General features: G+C 37.2%; 2 protein-coding genes across 3 annotated transcripts in view; both read right to left on the bottom strand.

Annotated features, from left to right (window-relative positions):
• Positions 1–1,831: 1,831 nt before the first annotated feature.
• LOC123503725 (serine/threonine-protein kinase greatwall-like) lies at positions 1,832–14,266 on the bottom strand. Of its 2 annotated transcripts, none has more exons than XM_045253712.1 (16): positions 13,571–14,266; positions 12,987–13,042; positions 12,684–12,784; positions 12,458–12,549; positions 10,698–10,819; positions 10,337–10,443; positions 9,606–9,709; positions 9,337–9,458; positions 8,640–8,770; positions 7,172–8,480; positions 6,606–6,666; positions 5,163–5,318; positions 4,772–4,925; positions 4,349–4,462; positions 3,074–3,286; positions 1,832–2,761 (listed from the first exon to the last, which is right to left on the bottom strand). In XM_045253712.1, the coding sequence occupies exons 1-16, from the start codon at positions 13,655–13,657 to the stop codon at positions 2,715–2,717; spliced, it is 2,976 nt and encodes a 991-aa protein (XP_045109647.1). In that variant the 5' UTR covers positions 13,658–14,266; the 3' UTR covers positions 1,832–2,714. The 2 variants fall into 2 exon arrangements, with proteins under 2 accessions (XP_045109647.1, XP_045109648.1); XM_045253713.1 differs by having other exon boundaries at positions 9,606–9,697; positions 13,571–14,263.
• A 1,913-nt stretch (positions 14,267–16,179) lies between these two features.
• The window catches only part of LOC123503609 (zwei Ig domain protein zig-8-like), a 302,946-nt gene continuing 296,480 nt past the window's right edge, over positions 16,180–22,645 (bottom strand). The window contains exon 9 of the mRNA XM_045253519.1: positions 16,180–22,642. Within this exon, the coding sequence (XP_045109454.1) occupies positions 22,509–22,642 (134 nt within the window). The 3' untranslated portion in view covers positions 16,180–22,508. The remainder of the gene's footprint in view (positions 22,643–22,645) is intronic.

The raw sequence follows: 22,645 nt of genomic DNA, 5'->3' as shown, positions 1-22,645 counted from the left end.
ACATAATCAAAGTAGTTTAAGTTTGGGCCGACACATTCACCTATGCATAATCCTTGTTGCTATCCCTCACCTCAATATTCTGTTGGCCACCGGTAATGACAAAAGCAAATCATTACCAAGCGTATCACTTTGTTCTTTGCAATAGTTACTTTTATTACAACATCTTAACATACATAACACTCCCTGCCTTGCTCAAACAACAACACTCTTCTAGTACCACTTCTCTGCAGTTCATTTCCCACAGGTGTTGCTCCATACTCACACATGCTCGTATGACACTTCATCTCCATTAGATTTGATTTCCTTTTTCTCCTGCTCCCATGCTTGGTATTTCAGCTCTATAGTATGCAATCAGATAGCTACATATTATACAACCTTCTTTACTACACTTAATTTTGAGTGATGTATAACTAAACATTATCTATCCCTGCCTATGTTTTTTTTTTCTTCATTCGTTGTAAACTTAACTTCACTTATTCCTCCAAGACTATGCAATCCTAAATCTTTGAAACAATCTACCTCCTAAAGCAACATGCAAATCAAGATTGCAGTTAACTTTTTGTCATTCACTTTCCAATTTTTCTCTCATACTCTTCTAAACCTGAATCCCTGACTTGGATTGTTTTTTCTTTAACACTGTTGAGTGAAGGTAATAGTAAATGGGTTTAAAGGTACGTCTTGCTCGGTGCAGTTATCATGATCACTGTACAATGATTGTTCAACGATTATCGCTCCATGATTGTCGTGGGTGTACCATTTTGCTTCAAGTGTCAGTGTCTGTGTGATTTTCGACGAGACAGCAGTCACGTGGTGAAATTTTCTCTTAGAAGGTATAGTGTAGCGAGAAAATGGCTTTCAGCAAACTGAGTAGAAAAAGGTGGTGGTTAATTAAATATCTTCTAGCTGAAGAGATGGAAGATGAAGTCTTTATAGAAGTGCATTAAATGATAAGAAAAAAAAAGTTTAATAAACACTGTAAAACAAATCTGGTTAAGATATCTTGTCAACTGCCTTTGTAATAATCTTATAAAATTGCAGAGATTTTATGGATATCCTGTAGTATGACAGTAAATAGTTGTAATAAGTGTCATTTGAGGCCCCCACGAGTTATGTACCATTACGTTACGTTATGAAGCCATAATGTATTAACACAAAGCGAAAAAAGCCTTGGGTGAAATATAAACAAGAATCAAACTCACCTGGTTTACCAACTTTATCTGGAACTTCTGCCAAGATGTTGTCTTTTAGCCATTGGTCCTTGTATTTGGGATGTGAGAGCTGCCACAAAGAGGGATGTTTTGCAACTTCCTCCACAAGGATCTCATCCTCTTCATCGGAAAACCTGGGAGCCATGATGACACACTCCTTCCAAGTCAAATGATCATTTGTGACTGCAATTATATTCACCCCCTAGTCATGCAGCTATTTCGGGCCAACGATGATCGTTTGTGACGGTAGCGTCAACGATGATCGAATTAGTGCTCTACAATCGTTTGATGATCATCCTTGAGCCATGAACGATCAGTCGCAAGCAAAACAGTCCCATTCAAAAACATTGAATTAGTGCTCTAGACAATCGTTTGATGATCATCCTTGAGCCATGAACGATCATCATCGAGCGATAATCGCACTGAGCAAAACGTCCCTTTAGGATCTGCCTAGACTGGCAGAATGGCTGGAACTCAACTGCTCAAAGCCAAGCCTACATTCAGTTGAGCATAACTGTTGGAATCATCAGACAGTCAGTCTTGCAGAAGTCTCTCTCATTCCTTGTTGATCTCATTACTAATTATGATATTCAAATTTTCACTTTGGTAATTAAATAGTAATGTATCAGTAAATTATCTTATTTATTGCATATCACAAGTTAAAAAGCCTGAGTAAATGCATTTAAATCTATGAAACATTCACACCAACTGGTGAGTCAATGCTTACTATATCAAATGTATTTAAGTTAGAATAGATATTGATTACAAAAAAATAATAATCTCCATTCTTGTGAATGCTGCAGAATATAAATAATCACTTAAAAGTTAACTGAAAAGCCTCTACAATACTATAATACATGATGGCATTCCACTATATACATATAGCTTAACTACAATATACAGTATATATATTCAGAAATAAGAATAGTGGTACAAATATAAGATCCACCAAGCTTCAATCAGTTTACTACAATGTGACCAAAAAGACCGAGTGAGGAGACCAAGGTTCTCCACAGATATCTCATTTCTATGATAAGACAGGACATGATGCCTTGCAATTTCAAACAATATGGACAATGTATGAGCTATCAGGGGTATTTACTATATAAGCATAGTTGATTAAAATCACTCAATGAAAGGACAAAAAATGCCTATTGGTGCACTCGGGATAGAACATAATAAAGAAAAAAGAAAAATCCTTAGAGTCCGACTTATCTGATATAAGGCTTATTTGAATCCAACTTACACAGGGTTTAATGTAGAGAATCATTATCAATACAATTAAAGTAAAACTGATAACGAACCGTGAAAGTTAGCATATGGACAGGTAAGTTGTCAATTATGAATGACATGCTCAATTCGAATAATTCTTTGGCACAGAAATAGTTTGTAGGATTATACTATTGAAATAAAGTGTACAGCATTCAAAAAGTATAAAGCATAAAACTTTTGAGGCACTTAGTCCTAAATATCAAATAAGTAAGCTCTGAAAAATCAAACTTTGCATCACAAGTCAAAGTTGGAGACAGTGAGATGTTGGATATTGTTTCGAGCTGGAAAAAAGATGAGAAAAAATAAGATACAAATAGGATAGACCATTTGACTCTCTATGCATTCCACCCACATGCATCAAATAATTGCTGAAGTAAAGATGTATTATTTGTACACAGTTGTTGGTCAAACAGATGTTTTAGTGATGTAGATGTATATTTATTCCTATTTTTTTTTACATAATTACTATCAGAGACATATAATGATACATATAATGATGCTTTATTAAGACAATATTACTGTGGTCATAAGACTTAGTTATGTCTTTAAATAAACAAATACATTTGTGTTTGATTAATACATAAAACACTTACCTTCAAAGTAGGTTGTGTCCATTGCATCGTCTGGCTGAGGAATGAAGGGTGGCTGAGTGCTGCTTAGGTTGATCCAATCAATATTAGAGAAAAGGGCAGTAGTTTTCATATATTCAAAATCTGCTCGAGTCTTGGGGTCATACTCCAAGAGCTTGTCTACACACTCCACAGCCTCCTTGGAGAGAGCCTCTTCATTTTCAGGCCAAGGGACATCTGTCAGACACCAACAAAGTCTGTCAGTGCAACTTAACTAACTTTGAAAAACATTAATGAAATGCATAAATCATTAGGGTGTAGCGAGTTGCTGACCTGGTCATTAGCAGTTTTAATGTAGGATGGGATCAACACTCTCATAGCTCTCTGGAAATGTGTCATGCTGATACTGTTTCTCATGATACATCTTAATGCACAGTAATTAAATGCTACAAAACATTGATCCTAAGTGTTTCTCTTAACAGTATCCTTTGGATCTTATGATGCACATTCTACTCATTAATTACTAAAAGCTAAATATTTGCAATTAGGATGGCAGTGTTTTCATATTTATTCAAAATCTCTTGCTATATATTTAGTAGTAAACATTTTCCTGTGGTTCCTTGAGGGACTAATGCTTTATCTGGCAAATCCTCTAAGAATGAGTTGAGTATTATTTGTGCTGCCAGGATATTATGATGGCATCAAAATATGAGTGTCTCTTTCATATTCACCAGGATTTATATATGAGTATATCAACTGTATAACTTGAATGGATAGTCAGGTCATATATAGATGAAAAAATATATTTGTCCCAAGGTGATGATGCCTCCAAGAAACAATGTGCATAGTATTTAGCATGTTTTGCCATATTTCTTGCTTTCTGCTTGATGATGGCAGCTAAAAATGTTGCTATTATTCTATTACTTTGTTTTATAACAAACAAAAGATGTGGAAATTCTTTTCCATTTGATCCACTTCTGGCAGTTTTTTTCAGATCACAGAGAACACCCAAATTACAAATGTGGAAATATCAAGGATATATATAATATCAAGATACATTTATGATGAAAATTTTGAGCAAACAGAAACTATCTACATGACTCGGCACAATAGTTGAAGATGAAAAAAGTTGATATACAAAAGATGTACAAATAAAAAATAAGTGAGATTTTTCTTCTTTTGCCCTTCCATGAGTATGCTAAATGGGATTGAGACCTTATTTGATATATGAAATTAACTTCACAAAATTTCTTGTAAGTACATCCACCTGGACATTCATGAGATTTATATCAACAATACCTCTTTGCAAGATATTGTGAAACACTGCCTCAGGAGTTTCATCATTGAAAGGTGGGATGCCTGTCATGAACTCAAAGAGACACACTCCTAGAGCCCACCAGTCAACTGCAGGCCCTGGAAAAACAAGGAATGTACTTAGAAAAAAATTCACATATCAACAGCTATATACAAAAAGTAATAAAGATATTCTAAGTTTCCATTTAACATTATGTTTATTTAAGTACCAGCTTGAAACAATCTGATAACTATTATCAGAAATTAGTCACGGGCTGTGAAGCTGCTATGCTACAGTTAAGGATATTTGAAAATGTGATGATTTATACATGTACTTTAGCAAGTTTTAAACTTCTTTATATTCTAAGAATCTCTAAGGTATACAATGCTTAGTTCTGTTTACTTAACCTGAAATACATCACACATTACCATGACCAAGATGAAGCAACAGTTCAGGTGCAAGATAGTCAGGGGTGCCTAATATGCGGGATTCACACCCAATAGGTTGAACTCCACGCCTCACACTCTTGGGAGCCCTCAGCGGTGTCTGTCCAAACTCTGGCAGAGGACTACTTGGTATGCTCTGTGAAAAGTAAACATTTAAGTGAAAGACAAAACACAAACAGACTATTTACTAAAAGTTTGCAGTATGAAAAGTAGGAGAAAATATACTAATATAGGTAAGTGTTTCCATTACTCAATAAGTTTGCATTTTTTTTTTTACTTTCTAATGCAGAACATTTATCAAACAAGAAAAAACTTCTATAGAAGACAATTTTTCCTTGAAAACACTAAGAACATAACTTGAAGCAGAACTCACAGGTATCCTTGCAGGAGTGTGGTAACTTAAGAAATGTTGAGAGCGGGAAGCATGTGAAGCAGAACTCACAGCTGATGGCGAGGGATTCCCCTTAGCATTAGGCTTCCTCTCGGCCTCATCAATGCTCATGTCACTCTCACTGTACCATCTTACAAGCTATTGGAACATTATTTTTCAAATGTATCAGTATAATTATCAATATTATACTATACCTTGTTTACTTAACCTATATTCCTGGCACCGAGGTGGGTTTAAAAGCTGGGCGCTGATTGGCTGCACCCCTCTCTCGCTAGCACCCACGGAGAGGCTGTGTCTCGTATGTCCAGTGAGAAATGTTTTTATTTTATATGCTATAACTCACTTCATATAAGGGATAGCCAGATTTGGTTAGCACCATAAGACTCAGCAGTGACTGTACAATCAAGATGTATTGTAGAAAATTAACAAAAGAAAAGATAATGGTATCATGAAGATAATGGTATCATGACGAGTTGAACTGCGACAATTTCATAAAAATGTTTATATCCTGTTTTGTTTTGCTTGTTATTTTCAAAGGATGTCCATTGAATGCTGAAATATATTATTGCATCATATAGGAAAAACTCTCATGAACACGATAGTGTTATCAGAATGCAGGTAAACCTCCACTTAATGAAAACACATTGTCATTTGTAGCCACATGTTACTCGCTGCGGCTTGCAGCGAGCCGCTCCGTGGTAGTGTTGGTGGTGGTGGAGCGGCTCACCATAAGCCACGGCAAGTAACATGTGGCTACAAATGACAATGTGTTTTCACTAAGTGGAGGTTTACCTGCATTCTGATAACACTATCGTGTTCATGAAAGGTTTTCCTATATGATGCAATAATATATTTCAGTATTCAATGAATATCCTTTGAAAATAACGAGCAAAACAAAACAGGATATAAACATTTTTATGAAATCGTCGCAGTTCAACTCGTCGTAATACCATTATCTTTTTTCTTTTGTTAATTTTCTACAATACATCTTATGGTGTTAACCAAATCTGGCTATCCCTTATATGAAGTGAGTTATAGCATATAAAATAAAAACATTTCTCACTGGACATACGAGACACAGCCTCTCCGTGGGTGCTAGCGAGAGAGGGGTGCAGCCAATCAGCGCCCAGCTTTTAAACCCGCCTCGGCGCCAGGAATATAGGTTAAGTAAACAAGGTATACATACATCTATAAGCATAGTAACAATACTGTATGATAAATTACATGATAAGACATAAATGTTGGATCAGTTGCTGTGAAAATGTCACCCACCCACACCCATAGCTAAACAACACTTCAAAATGTAAATGTGCACAAAACATTTTCTGCTTAAAATAATTTATGCCTAGCAATATCTGCAAAAACTCATACATATTACAAATTGTATTCACTGCAGATTATTATAAGTCAGTTTTAGTCACTTACCTCAAAGGTTGCATCTGGAGAGTTCACACTGTTTTGTGCTATCAGTTCTACTCCACTATCTCTGCAAAAATAAAAATAAAATGAAATAATAAAATAATGAAAAAAAATATAATAAAAAGTATGTGTTGAAATTCTATTTACTTACCAATCACTGTTACAAATAAAACATTGGTAATAATATATATATGGAAGCCATCATGGCCAAAATCTGATAAAGACAAGTAAACAAGAGTATGTAGTTACTTAGGTTACTGCACCCCTATTGTCACAGATCAAGTTTTTTCTCTTTTCATGAGTAGCCTACACATTTTCATCATTTCAATGATCTTTATTTATTCCTAGAGCTCCTGCATTCCATGACTGATGTGTGCATTCACTTCACTTCATTTACCATCCAGTCTTATCAAAAATGAGTCTCAATACAGGTTAAAATAAAGCAATGTTATGAAAGAATTGTGCAGCCAACCATGAATTTAGAATGCTTAAGCATGATTCCATAACTCAGCAACCATGATTTTGCTTTCCATTATAATAACAATAGTGGGAGGTTGAACCATCAGAATTACCTTTTGATTTGATTGTCAGGAGTTTTCTGTCCCTCATTCAAGGTCCTGTAAGAAGTCCTACTCTGCTTGTTGACACACAATCTCTTGGTATCTTGCTTCTTTGGTGTGTTTTCATCAAAATGAATTTTTCCAAAGGTTCTTGTGAGTCCTGTTGAGTGAGGTCCACTACTGGCTGTTACTGGAGAGGTTGAAGAAGCGGAACTCATTGGTCGCTTAACTCCTCGGGCATAAGATGGTACCTTAAAGTTTACCATGGCATGCTGAGCTCTGCTGTGTGATGTTTGATGCACTGCGTCTTCAACTGTTGTGTTTTCTTTGGAGTCAGATGAGTTATCAGTCTCTTGTATATCGTCACAATTGTTTTGTCTTTGATCTGTACTGATAATTTCCTTATTTGAAAAATCTGTGTTCTCTGCAGGCACTTCAGAATCAGAAACAGTCATCTTTAGGATTGTTTGACCTGTAGCTTTTGGAAATTTGGAAGTCTGATTCCATTTTCTGAAGTTTGGAGAAACAGGAGAACTAGTAGTAATATCTGCTGAGAAAACTGTTTTGGACTTGGTTGACTGAGTGTTAACTACAGTAGCAACTGGAGACACATAGTCAGTCAGCTGAGAAAGTGCTCGGAGGCGTGGGTGAAGCTTGTTCAAGTCATTTTCATTGGTACTTTTGGGTGCTGCATTCAAGTCAAAATGTTCTAAGCTACTGGCATTACTAGCCTCATCAAGGAAAACATCATCACTATAGCCAGAAATGCAAGAGTCATCTTTTAGAGAAGGATTGTTTTCACATACATCAACTGATTGGTCTGCATTAGGATCTTTTCTCTTTTCTCTATGCTTTCTGTGACTCAATTCATTAGTTACCATTTGGTTAAGACTCTGCATGGATGAGTCAGATTCATGTAAACATGTCAAGTCAGCAGTAGTGGATGATACATGTTTTGGCGAGCTTGTATTTATGTGATCACCTAAGGTCTTGATGTCTTCAGTATCTTCTTCTTTGATGTCATCTAAACTGTTGTCTCTGGAGTGAAGCACAGAGAGGGGATGGATGCCACTCTCATGTCCAAAATCACTAACTGATGACACATCGAAGTCACTAGAGATATCACCTTCTTTGGGGGAAGCATAGACCAACTGACATTCATGTGGAGACTGACAAGGTGTGTAAAATGTTGGTGTGCATGGAGAAGGCACTCTGCTCTTCACTTCCTGGTCTGACTGTTCCTTTGGTGAGCAAACACTTGAAAAATCAAAGTGCCTCTTTAAGTCAGAGAAGGTACCATATCTCTTGGTATTTGGTGATTCTGAAAAGTCAAAGAAGTGGAAATAGGTTTTCTTATTCCATGTTATTTATCATTATCATTTATTATTATGTGTTCATGATACAACTCTGGCTAATAGCACAGAGGGAAAGTTGAAAATATTGATGGAGGAGTTTTGGTGCTACCATTACACTAACTTACCTTCCACTGCAGGGCATTCCTTCTTTACAGTAGGTGAAACAGTTGCAGGAGAGACTGCACCACTATTTCTGCTACAAGGTGTAGTGGACTGCATTGAGCTGTTAACATGTGTTGCCACTCTGCCACGATTTCTGATGAAAGTAAAATTTTCAGTGTCTTTTGCTGAATAAATAACCACATTGCAGTGCTTAGCTGAAGTAGAATAATTATTTTAGGCTTTACAGAAAAGTAAAAGAATCAAGCTTTTGTATTATTTTTGGTTATACATTCTAATATTGTTATAATACACTAAATCTTATAATACACTAAATCTAAGTTCAGTTTTTTGGATCCCAACCATGTGTTCAGAACACCCATAAACACACTTTCGGTACGAATGAAGCAACTTGCCAATTATCTACTGTAGTTGAATTGGTGCTTGCAAGTCAATGTATTTATGTTTATCCTTTCAGTGTGAGCAATTCAACCCAACATCTAGTCATACAAGATTCCTTTAGTATATATGCCTTAGTGCAAGATGCAAACTCAAAGCCCACTGCAAGAAATATGATAATTCCTGAGCTGATAATTATTACAATTCATTGCCTTACCATGGATAAGATGACTTGGGGCTATTTCAACAAAACACAAAGTAAAATAAAATGCTGTTACCACATTTTTGGTTTAGTTCTATACATAATGATTTGTGCCTTCTCACCTCTGTGCCCTTTGGGTGAAACTATGACTTCTTGAAGAAAGTTTCTTCAAGCCTGCATTGCTTAGAGTGCTCTGATCACTGACTAGAGAGGTATCCAGGGTTAAGTTACCATCTTCAGATCTCTGCAATTGTAACAATCAATCAGAAAAAATAAAATAAAATAAATAAAAAATAATAACAAAAAATAGATAAATAAAATAAAATAGATAAAAATTTCTGAGGAATCTACTTATCTATTCATTCTTAATATATCTTACTGCACAACTCACAAAGGAAAGCTGAGAGGCAAGGGAAAGAATCTGGCCAGGAGTCCTCATGTAGAGCTGTGCCGGCAAGTTGCCAGTGGGTGTTCCAGTAATGTCTGAAATACGTGCTTAATATTTGCAAGTTTCCAGAAAAATATTTGTTAGCATCATTGGTAACTCCTAGAAAAGTAGAACAAATATAATGAAAAATATTACTTTTGCTGCATTATTAGGCAAATTATTTTGACAACATGGACCCAAGTTGCTTTAAGGGTTGCTTACTGTGGTGCTGGAAGAATTATATTGCTACAATAAGTTTTATGGAATTAATACACATAATCATTCACATGAATTCTGGAATAAAAATTTTCACTTTCTTGTATGATGTGAATCCTACAAAAATTGATAAAAATTTCCATATATATATATATTTTTTTTTCAACAACACTAATGTAACTAGCTCATAAAAACATTTCATATACATATTCATATACATGCAGTATGATCTTTTATGTGTGATTCTACAGGAACTTTGGGGATGAATTTTTTTTTCTAATAATTTTTTGCATGTTAAAGAAAATAAATAAATAAAATAAAATGAATCTTTGTGTACAAAAATCTCCTCTTTGAGCTGAACATATAGTGAATTCCAGTCATCTTATTTGTGATTCTAATGCTGGAAGAATTATCACTGCTGAGAGTTTTGAGGTTAGACAATACCAGCACATAGCATTAACATAATGGCAGAGACTCACCTTTATGAAGAGTAATTTTGCTGAGCCCAAAGTCAGTTAACTTCAGGTGACCTTTGTTGTCAAGAAGAAGATTGTCTGGCTTCACATCACGGTGTACTATTCCGTGACTGAAATTATTTCACAGTTGATTTTTCATTCCTCTTATAGTAAATTATAGACACTGCTTTGTTATGCTTTCAACCATCCTGTAAGCTGAACTTTACAAGAGAAATATAACAGTACAATATCTGAACGGTGTTAGAGTTTCCTATTGAATTGTGGGAGAAAAAATATTTTAAGTCTTTTCTAATTTTTTTGCTAATTTTCTTCATATGTGAAATATAGTGATACAGAAAACAATAACAATGGTATAACACAATACCTGTGTAGATAGTGAAGAGCAAGTCCCAACTCTGCAGCATAGAAGGTGGCCATAGACTCATCAAAATAACCATAAATGGCCAAGAGAGACTTCAGATCACCTCCTATTAAGTACTCCATGATCTAGAAGTGATACACACATTAGACATCAACAAAGATACTTAGGTAGCCAGACATGAAGTGAAATGTAACACTCATGAGTTTATTTTCAACACGTTCCCTTCAATACGACCCACTGGTGGGTCATCAGTCACTATCCACTGTTGCACGACCCACCAGTGGGTTGTGCAACAGTTTTCACATACATCACATTTTAATCTTATATATACAGTACATGTAAAAAACTATATTATCTTGCATTTTTTTTCCTTCAGAAGAACTTAAACTTTTCTATTACAAATCATTGAAACAGATATCACAACTGGACTTTCCTTGACAAGCTTCAATGATTTTTCTACAGATTTTTTAATTTTTCCTATTATTTGGACAAACTGAAAAAAAAAGCTGGCATTGGTGACCCTTTTGAATTGCATCTACAAATAAACATACTTAGGTATGTTTATTTGTAAAAGAAACAAAACATAATAACTAAAAAAATATTTCCTACAAAATTTAACTGAAAAATACTTTTTTTTCCTCTTACATGTAAGAAAACAATATTATCTTGTATTTTCTTTAAAAACATAAACCTTTTCTATAACGAACAATCTAAAGTGATATATCACAATTGGACTTTCCTTGATAAGCTTCAATAATTTTCTTTATTGATCTTTTCATAATTTCATAATTTTCCTGATATCTCTATTATCTTACTTTATCTTTTCTCTCTCTTCTGTTGAACATAAAACCATTTTTTAATACACAAAATGGAGACAAAAATATATAAAAAAATTTAGGAGAAGAAAAACGTAGTACAGCATAGAGACACACTGAATATTGACAAATAAAGTATGTCCACCAGTGGGTTGTATTGCAGAGAAGTCATAGATTTTTCATGGCATGTGATGTGATCCACTACTGGGCAAACTTGTTGCAATTGCCAGTTTGTTTGGGTGTTCTCCCAGACAACACTCTGCTCTTCTCGCTTCACTGGCTTGACAACAATTTATTTATTTGTATCATAGTGCGGGAGAGTTTGCCATGTTGGCAATCGCAAGGAATGTGTTAAGAAAGCAGATGCTTTGTCATTTGAAAGAGTACTGCAATCTGGCTGAACAGTAAATGAACAGTTGTAATTTGATGGGCTATTATCACAGACAGACAATAAAAGCATTTACCAACATCAACTTATGCTAGCACACAGCCTTTAGGAGGCTATGAGCGAGAGCAGATATAGCAGTGGTGGTGCTGGTGCAAACACATTCACCACCTGAAATGTGTGGAGTACAGCCACTTATCACAGCATAAACTGACTCTTCATCACAAGCACAAGAGATGAAGACACTAGCATGGTTAGTGTGGGAGTGGAAAGCATGTGGGGTGGCAGATGAGAGCATTTTGGTTGGATATAAATGTAGCTGTGAAAGCCGAGTGATATCCAAATCTTTAATTTATTATTATTTGTACGATGCAATGTGGCTATTTTCTTTTTTTTCAAATCATATAACTTAAAAATGCAAAGGGCACTGGATGAGTGTATGGTCTTGAGTCCATCGCTGACAACTGTTGTCAATGAAAGTCCCTCAAATGGAAAACAAGAAAATATTGATGAAAGAGTTACAATCTATATTTGCTTGGTACTGTAGCACGAGTAGCACTTACAAGATAAACATTAGATGCTGTCTGAAGAGAGTAATACAGCTGAACACAGTATGGACTCTTTGTTCTTGCCAAGGCATCCCTCTCGGTAATCACTGAAAAAGATGACATTATAAAGAAAAGATAACTTATTTTTCCTCCTCTCACTTTTTTCTTTCCCAAATGTCACTTAATCAGGGGAAAAATTAGCAGCTATAATCAGACTTTACAAATATCTCCTTCAACTCACCTTGCTCCACCATATTCTTGTGTAAAATATCAGACTTCTTGACAACTTTAATGGCATACAGCTGAGACGGGTTTTCCTTCTTACATCCCAAAAATACTTTCCTGTTCCAGCAAGGCAATATGTTTAGTACAGGCAACCAAAACCAATTCAATTTTTTTTATAGTGGTACTTAATTGATCAGTGTTCATGGCAGACAAGTTTCAAGAAATGAACAAAAATAAAAGGACTCTGAGATGCTCTACTTATTTTGCATTTTGACAAGCTTAACCTAAAAAAATATAAATCATAAAAATTACTATTTACCCAAATGCTCCACGACTTATTGGTTTGAGGAACTGGAAATCCTCTATCTTTGGCATCTGGAAAAAAACAACAACATGGGTTAGTTAATTGCTTATCATTTCTCCCAATTGAAAGTAATATGTGACAAAAAAACTAGCAATGCAAGAAACAGCTTATGTACACCATTGAGCTCTGTTCAGGAAAGACGAGCACAAGGGACGCTTTCTCGGGAACAGTGACAGCATTAATACTATATGAGTAATTTGGAAGGGAAAGTGTATAGAAGAAAAGTGTCTTAAAAAGATGTGTATTTTCCAGTGGTGCACTCCTTCCGTATCAGTGAGACAGACGGCTTTCTCCTGTAATGCCCTACAAATCTTACATGTTTAAATTCCAATTAATCATTAACTGTTATTCTAAGGTCTTTATGTGATGAGCCATAATTCACTGGACTACCATTAAGAGTACAAATAGGGCTACATAGATACTCGGCATAGAAATGACGCCGTTCAGCAAATCGGAGGTAAGAAATCCAGGTGGACACATATTTACTGCTAAGCTACAATCCTATGCTTCTATTACAGCACTGACTGTTGCTTACTCACCTTATTAGTGTTGTCCGCGGCGACATCATCTGCAGTTTTCTCTTTGTGCAGGAGTACATTCTCTTTATTCTCGCTCTGTTCCATCATGTCTGGTTTGAATTTGAGCGTGTTTCATCCCGTTTGTTTACTACCTGATAGTGACGATGATGGAGCGTGTCACGTGGTGAAGTCTTACCAACAGGGTTACGTCCCTCAAACGCAGAAGAGAAAAAACTTTGATTGTCGTCAATCGTGACAATAATACAGTCAAACATAAATAGGTTATCCTCATCAAAGCGCCACACTGAAATTAATGGAGATTACCAAGGACAACATTTATCATCTTTTCATGATAGCTGTCACTGGCTACAGTCATTGTATCATAGAGAGAAACACACCCCAAACCATTTAAAACACTCAACACTAGGACAAAACACCATGCAACACCTCAAAATACCAATAAACACACCTAAAACTCTTTAGAAACACTCAGTATACACCCAAATCAACTCCCGCCCCCGACGGCCAACACACACCCAAACGTATCCTAAAGACCACTCACACACACACTCAGATAATTCAAAACACTCATAATTAACTAAAAATGAACTCAAAGCATCATACAATCCCTCAAAATGCATTTATAACAGTTAAAACACAATGAACATCACCAAACACACTTAAAAAACATCAATTATACCCAAAAACAACAAAATGTATTATAAAACACGGCAAAATTACAAGGGAGACTAACATAAATATTGTGGTTTGGATCTTCCTTCTTTTTCACTCCCTTTTTCCTTTTTTTCTCACCCTCCTGCTTTGTTTCTCCTTTGTTCTTCCTGTTACTGCTTCCATCCACATACCTGGGCCTAGAAAGACATCAAAACACTTAGGAAACACTAGATATTAGGAAAACTGTTGAGAAAGTGGAGGTAGAGTTAACTATTGTAGCTCGGCTACCCCTTCTCTTTCTCCTTATCCTCCTTTATTTCTACTTTTTTCTTCCTATCATTACTATTATCTACACACTTCAAGCTAGAAACACACGAAAACACGTAGAAATAACTAGATATTAAGCAAAATACTGACAAGCAGGGGTGGCGGGAGGATTGGAAGAGAGATGCCAGCCTTGGGTTATGAGGAGTCACCTCCTTGACTGTGACGTCATTAGAATGCGCGGGAACAGCGGTAACTCGACTAAATTACGTAAGTAATTTAAAAATGACCTATAGAAAAAACGAATCCACGGCCAAATGCACGTTATTTTATGACTTGATAAATACATTAACTAATATTCAAAACATAAAAACATCCCCTGCCAAGCTAGTTTTTAAAAATGTATAAATTAATTATGTTAATAGTATAAAAAACATTTTCACTTACAAAACTCCTAAAATATCCAACCATTTTCCCTTCGTGAGTATTTTACCACATCCTTCAGAGTGTGAGCTATCTTTTAAGGCACTCTAGAACGATTTAGACCATCAAACAAAAACGTAAACAAGTAAAATATGAAAATATAATATATACGTTTAACAGAACTAAACATAATTTCAAAGTCCACATGTTTGACTCAATAGGTTAATTTCACACTTAACAGCGTATAGGCGACTCTTTGGTACCATAAAGGCCCACTTATAGCTTGAAATAAAATTTCTCCAAATGGGAAATGAAAAATTTTGACTGTTGAAAAGACTCAAACTCACGCCATAAAACACCACTAAACACTACATATTTACCGAACACAAGCGCGGAACACACTTCAAAGGCAACAAAACATTTATAGAAACCATAAAAACATACCATGGAAGTGATACATTATCGTTATATAATATAAGAAAAAAAGTATTGGAACCCCAAGCTGTGGCGGGATGGCGGGCATGGGGTGGTGAGGGGGTGGGGACCAGGGGGCGGCAACATCACTATACTCGTTATCCCTACCACCTATTCACTATTTGAACTGTTTTCACTCGCATATAAAGGAAACCTAAAAATAAGTGAATGGCCTTAAAAATACCTGAAATAGATGAAGGGAAGGCAGTGTGTAGGGTTGTGCTGAAGGCAATAATGATGACTTGGCTTGCAGCGCTGGTGGTTCACCCTTGTCTTGAGGCTTGGTGATGGTAACATTTGCCAGGAATATGCCAACACCTCACATGTATGTGTGTGTGTGTGTGTGTGTGTGTGTGTGTGTGTGTGTGTGTGTGTGTGTGTGTGTGTACAGGCATGTTGTGGATGTGTTTGGGTGTGTCTGAGTGTGTTTACGATTGTTTTGGGTATATCACACTGTGTTTTTGAATATGTATGGCTGTGTGTGGGTGTATTTGGGTGTGTGTCAAGACTGAGCAGCAGAAACACCCACCAACACCACTATCACTACTAATACTATTGGCGCCGCCCACAGTCTTGGGTGTGATGGCAGTACATGTCTAATATAAATGTCTATGATAACTATCTATTACTACGTCTGTAATTAATGAAATACTAGGCTTATATGAATTTCACATATCAATTAACATCACCCCTACAGCTGCTAATGCCCTCATCATCACCATCATTACTGCTGATATAATCACCATCACTACTGATACCATTTGCTAACTATTAGGGTAAATATAGAATCTACATACATTTAGAAAAATATTTATTACAATCAGTGAACACTCTTGACAATTACAGTTTCGAGCCCTCCTCCAAAACCCTATACTCGCCCATAGACGGAACGAAGCAACTACGATCACTGCAGACTGACCCTGACGTGTGTGTAGCGTTGCGAACTACTCCTGCCTCACCCTGGATAGCGCTGAGTTCGAGCCGTCGGGTGGACACAAGGCTATGGAGGCACGAGGACCTTGGCTGCTAACGCCTCGCCACGGAGATGGGTCGTCAGGAACTGGAGGACCGAACTATCAAAGGCCGGGTTCCGTGGATTTTCACATGTACTTTCTTCCCTTTCACATGAATACAAATCACAATATACACTCACAAATCGCTCTCACCGTCACTCACTCAACTTCTCTCACCACTCTCGGGCGAAACTGCGGCCTCTCAGATAAGTTAGTTTGGGGTTCGGTTTAAGTTTTTGATCATATGTTTTCTTGCCTTTTTTATATTCTTATATTTATTCCCTTTGGTAGCGTTTACTTTGTCCCGAATATTAATTAAACCACACACTCTGGGCCTAAACCTCGAACCATATATTTGACAAGTTTGCAGCTGCCATGGGAGAGTTGAAAAAGTCTGAAATGAATCGTGTTTCCAGGTGTAAATGGCCGCGGCCGTTTGTGTCTCTCACCTGGGCTGCTGGTGACCGACCTGCCACCCAACGCTAACTCGGAACTAACTCGTGCGTAAATGAATCAGTTGTTTTGAGTTGCGGCAAAAAGAAAAGGCTTGTGCTTAATGTCTATCAACTGCACAAGGTTCATTAGGGCAGACGTGTTAGCTTGTGGCCAGTCCTTAGCTAGGGTTGAAGAGAAAGCACCACCAATCTCACCAAGTAACTGCCGTGGGTCAGGATCGAACTCACACCATTAGGGCCACGAACAGACCCCCTTTACCACGGAGCCATCCAACAAAACGACTGAATTAGCTATCTACCGAGTTCGACCGTTACATATGGTACTGCGTCTGTCATGGTGTGCAGCTGAGGGGCGACTGTCAGCTTTCTCACAAACACGTAATAAAATATCTGTTCCTCCTACATCTTCTTAATTTTTGTTGATTTATTTTCCCTTCCCTTTTTCAATTTTTATATTAAGATAACATAAATAGTAACGACCGGAATTTGAGACACAGCATGTAAATGAAATTGTGCAGTGCTGTTGTTTGTTGGTTGTCCATGCATATCTGTTAGGATATTTAAAATTCTAATCATTGACGGCTATGTGTAAAATTTAGAAGAATGAAGAAATGCTTGGAATGATGTATTATGTGTAGACGCACACAAACATTAACTGGTATAACAATAACTTTTTACTCATCTTGTTTTTGCATTACACTAACAAATCAGCAACATGTCTGAAAGTATACTGACCGCACTTTCTCATATAAATAGATAAGTTACGTCCGCCAACATTTCAGCTAATTATGGTGCTTGTTTCCCGGCAGTCAGTAGCCCTGGGTCAGTATCATGAAGCTAGGCAGACGAAACCCTACTAATCGCAGACGGCCGATTCAGCGCCCAAAACCAGTTCCTTCGTAATTCCGTGCACATGACTCCTATACCACTGAATACATCTTATCTGCACACCTCATATGTACAGTTACGGGCCATCATGTCTGTGTGGCTTGTTTTTCCAAAATCTATAAACTATTGCTGTCTGTTACTTTCACTTTATATGGAAACGATCTTGAGCAAACAAATTTTTTAGATACATATTTACAGTTTGTCTAGTGGGTGTCATGACGGGTTGTGGGAAAATAATGAGTGGAGTTGGAAAGTTTTAGCCCTCAGAGATCCCACCATGAACTTTACTACAGAATGCATAACAAAAAATTGCAATATTTGTCATTATAAGTGGGTTATTGGGTTTTGTATTACACGATTACTTCTTGAAGCGATAACTTGTTTATTTTGTTTACACTAGAGTGATTCATATACTGGTGTTGAGTGAAAGGAGTAAAAGTTAATGAAGGTGGTGTTTTTGAGACTCGCTGGGCAGAAGGACTAGGTGCTATGATGACATTTTGTAGTGATATTTTAAGGGTCTCCTGACATGTTTGCAGGCAGCGCCCCTAGCCTCCCTGACACTTAACTCACTTCAGACGGCTCGCAACAAAGAAAACCTGCTACCGGCGAGGTCTTCCCAACGGGGTTACACACAGATAAGGTTACTGTCGGTCTTGAAAGTCTCGAAAACATTTTTTTTCTATTTTTTTTTTTTTTTTCAAATCCTAAAGAAGACTATTCTCACCATTACATGATTAAACTACGCTACAACGTACTGTATATACCAGCGCTTACACATTATACCGTACTTTTACAAAATGCATGTTTTTAATAGTGAAACATGGAAGTCAGATACATGAGTGACATTAAGGTGCTATACCTGAACGGAACCAAGGTGCGGATGATTGACTTGCAAAATGCTGAGTGTGAACTTATTCAAATCAGGTTTATTCGAGCAAATATCCTGCCCAGACCAAGATTAAAAGGCTTAGGCACGAGAGAGGAGCGGCGGTGCATCCCAGACCAGCACTAGCACTGGCTTGGTGCTTCTCTCTGCCCCGGTGCCCTCTCACTCTGGCAGGACTTAACACTAAAATAGTATTATCATTACTGGTACAAACATAAACATCAAATAATTACTAATACATAAATGTTGCGTTAAAAATAATGTAAATGGCTAACAGTTTGAAATGCAACTACCCCGAGATAGGGAAAAATCAATACTATTGTTACGACTGCGGAAAACGTGATTGAGTGTCTGCGAGGAAGAGAGGAGGAGGAGAAGGAGGAGGAGGAAGAAGAAGAAGAAGAAGAAGAAGAAGAAGAAGAAGAAGAAGAAGAAGAAGAAGAAGAAGAAGAAGAAGAAGAAGAAGAAGAAGAAGTAGATGAAGAAGTTGCGCACCAAGAAAGGGTGTAGTAAGGGATCTATACATATGGGAGGACCTGACCCAAGTTTATATTTTACAGTACAAATTTTACAATATAGATTTATATAATAAAAATATACAAATTTTTCGCTTTCTAAATGCTACGACATAACTGCAGCACGAACTGCATTATACGGTGTTTTGAGGCGTCTTCAGTAAAATATGAAATGGACAGTTAATGAGGCGGCGGTTCATCCTCGGCTTGCTGCTGGAGTCCCGAGCTGGCCTGGTGACGCCACGGACTTGTCATAACACATTCACACAAAGGCTTGTATTCAGAGGCGCTTTGCTCTCACCATTACTATTTTCAAAGGCCACTGAGCTGAATAGCCGGGTTTTCAAAAATGTTACTCATATTACTAATGTAGAAATCTTGTTAGTCTTACAATGGAATCCTAGAAATGCTCTTGAAAAACTTGTGTAGTTTCAAGTAGAGCCCTTTGAATGCAGTGAAGGTGAGGCGTAGAAGCGTTTCAGAATATGGCTCTAATACGGTAGTCACTTCTGTTGACAGGCTGACATGGCTGATTACTACACTCCACTTCTAAAGGCCTTCAAGTTAGACGATGAATTTTCTTTGAGTTGGTTTTCTGAGGAGATTTTTTTTATAGCAATAACTTCAACTAACTTTCACAATTTTACAACCATCCTTTCCTTACAATTATCCCGTAAAAGTCGAGTGAGCGGTTTTCAGACATTGTAGTGTTTGGGAAGAGAGTTAGTGATGCCTACCGAGGATGGACGATGTTGGTGTGGGTAAAGTTTGCTGGTGGACTGGCAAGGCGTATCTTCACCTTCCTTCTCGATCAGTTTCCTTACAGTCACTTCCTATCTTTTGAATGCAAATAAAAACATGATCCTTACGCTTACATCAAAGGTCTTGAATGTCACACAGGAGATATTACACGCCTGAAATGTGACTGATTTAAACTCCTTGTGCAAAGGCAATATGTATACAGGGGTAGGCATCACCACCGCCACCACCACCAACACCAACACCGTCTCCTTCATCACCATCATCATCTTCAGTGTAAAAACACTTATCGAAAGGTATACAAAATTGGATCAATAGACTAACACATTTCATCTTTCCTTGCAAATGGAAATAAAATTCAATCGTGGCGAGCCGATGAGCACTGCTGACTGTAAAGACAAAACCTGGACAACAGAATCAACAAGTAAATACACTAACAAATATAAGACCGGATACTGTTATGACCACCTCCATGACGCCACCATCAGACCGCAGCTCACGAGACACTCCCTCTCTCTGTGTCCCTCAGGAGACACCACGCGCCAACCAACACTCGCCTCTCTATGTACGTACAAGCTAAGTATTTCAGTATCAGTCTTTTATATGTATTCAGAAAAATACGTCTTCGTAAACGCGCACGTGTGGCCAGGTAACATTCCTTCACCATCTTGAACACATAGCCTACTGCTTAAATACTTAATATTTGTCAGTATTTGACCCTGAGAACACAAACTAAGCTATAGGAGGTGGCACCATATAAAGACTTACAAGGTAGATGAACGACGGCTCCGAATAGCGAATAGTTGCTTAATCAATCAGGCTTAAGTATGCAATCTGGGCCAAAAAAAAAAAAAAAAAAACACGACCAAAAATAAATACAGGAAGGACAAGACTACAATGAAGGTGTATGAAATAAATGACAATATTATAAAACGCATAATTGTTCACGCCTTTAGACTGAATGGCGCCATGGATTTAGAATGTGTGTTACTATGATATCATAGCTTTTCTTGACATGCCGTGGCCTTCACTTCGATCTTGAGTGTCTCCGTGGATGGCTGTGCAAAGACCAGTGTTACATGGCACTATCTGAAACAGTGTGAACAACAACTAATATATACTGATGTTCTAAGACATTATCCTCCAACTTTAGGTGACTCTTGTGACTTTTTGGAACTGGCACTTAAGTGAACAATTTTTTAAAGTTCTTTTTGTTATCCTTTTCTGGTGCTCATCTTACATAAAGAAAAAAATGACACTGAAGGGTTAACTCTTTATATATGATGATTGATGGAGTTGAGAGATGTGAGGCACAAGACTCAGCATTTCTCTGTGGCTAAGAGAACCTGCCTACCGCCTCGCTCCTTCGTCCTGAAGTAGATGCTGATGAGAATTTGCCTGTCTAAAGTTTAGTGAAAAAATTAATAATAATAAATAACAAAATAAACACATTGTGTCATGGTGTTCCAAATATTTTAAAGATAACACATACAAAACTAAATAAAGTATGCAAATGATAAAAGATTATTTTCGTGGCGGTTAAAATGGACATGAATTTCGTCTATAAACCTGACCATCTTTCCTTTCAGTTAACAGGGTGAATGTTACTTAACAACAATAGTAATAATAATAATAATGTGTGTGTGTGTGTGTGTGTGTGTGTGTGTGTGTGTGTGTGTGTGATTTTAAAGGGATCACAAGAAGCAGGAGAGGAATGTTGCCATTGGTTTCAAACACCTGAGATATTGTACAAAAAGGGCGATACTCGTGGAAAAAAGAGAGATATGGCCATAAATACTCGTATTGCAGAAACTAAAGTGGGGAGAGTCATAGTAGACACAACACTTTTTTCAAGGGAATGATGTGGTGTGACCCTGCGTGACCTACAAGAAACACCTTACATGATTAATAACCTGAATGAGGAGCCGCAAGTTGCTTTCTTTTGTACTCAATTGAAAAAGTTACTACTAGTATGGACCTGTTTTTCGTTCACCCTTTGATAATGTTGACATCTTCAGAACACAATGACACAAAAGACAAAAATATATATTTTTCACAAAATAACTTACATATTGCTCATCTTTTCGAAACCTGTAATACTGGAGGCAGTAATTTGGCCCATAGTAAACAAAATACTTAACGACGGCTACAGCTCCTTGTTATAATCTAATTTATTGATACAGGGTCATTTTGAGAAGGTTAAAAAAGCTTCTGAAGTTTTAACCATTTTGCAATGATTAGAACCAGTCATTATTTCATTATGACTTAAAAGTATCAAAACTGAATCATAACAGATCTTACATCTTTGCACATCCATCCACAGGAAATCCCAGACATGTTACAATCAACAGCTACCGTTCGTGGGAGGCCATGACCTCAGCACGGTGTTATTACAAACTCATGTGGGCATCCTTGTTCACTAATACACCTCATTAAACAGTTTCAGTGGAGTACACAGTGAATTTTAAACAGTTCAAACAACTTAAGAAAATTGTCATTCACGTGTCAGTCCCAAAAGGTGTTGTGTCTGCAAAAAGGTTTGGCGGAGGTTTTCGTCCATATATCTTGAATCAATATATAGTGGGGCGGGGCGTCCCAAGGCCCTTAGTCAAATAGACTCCATTCGTTTGTGTGGAGCTGTATTAGAATCGCCAGAAGCAGGAGGAAGCTCCAGGAGGCGGCGCTGCGCGGAGCTTTGCTGAAGCCCAGGCCTTGCTTCACTGGCTGCTGGATCTGACCTG

This window comes from Portunus trituberculatus, chromosome 14, assembly GCF_017591435.1.
Source record: "Portunus trituberculatus isolate SZX2019 chromosome 14, ASM1759143v1, whole genome shotgun sequence".
NCBI lineage: Eukaryota > Metazoa > Arthropoda > Malacostraca > Decapoda > Portunidae > Portunus > Portunus trituberculatus.
This window is presented reverse-complemented; position numbering and strand designations above follow the sequence as displayed.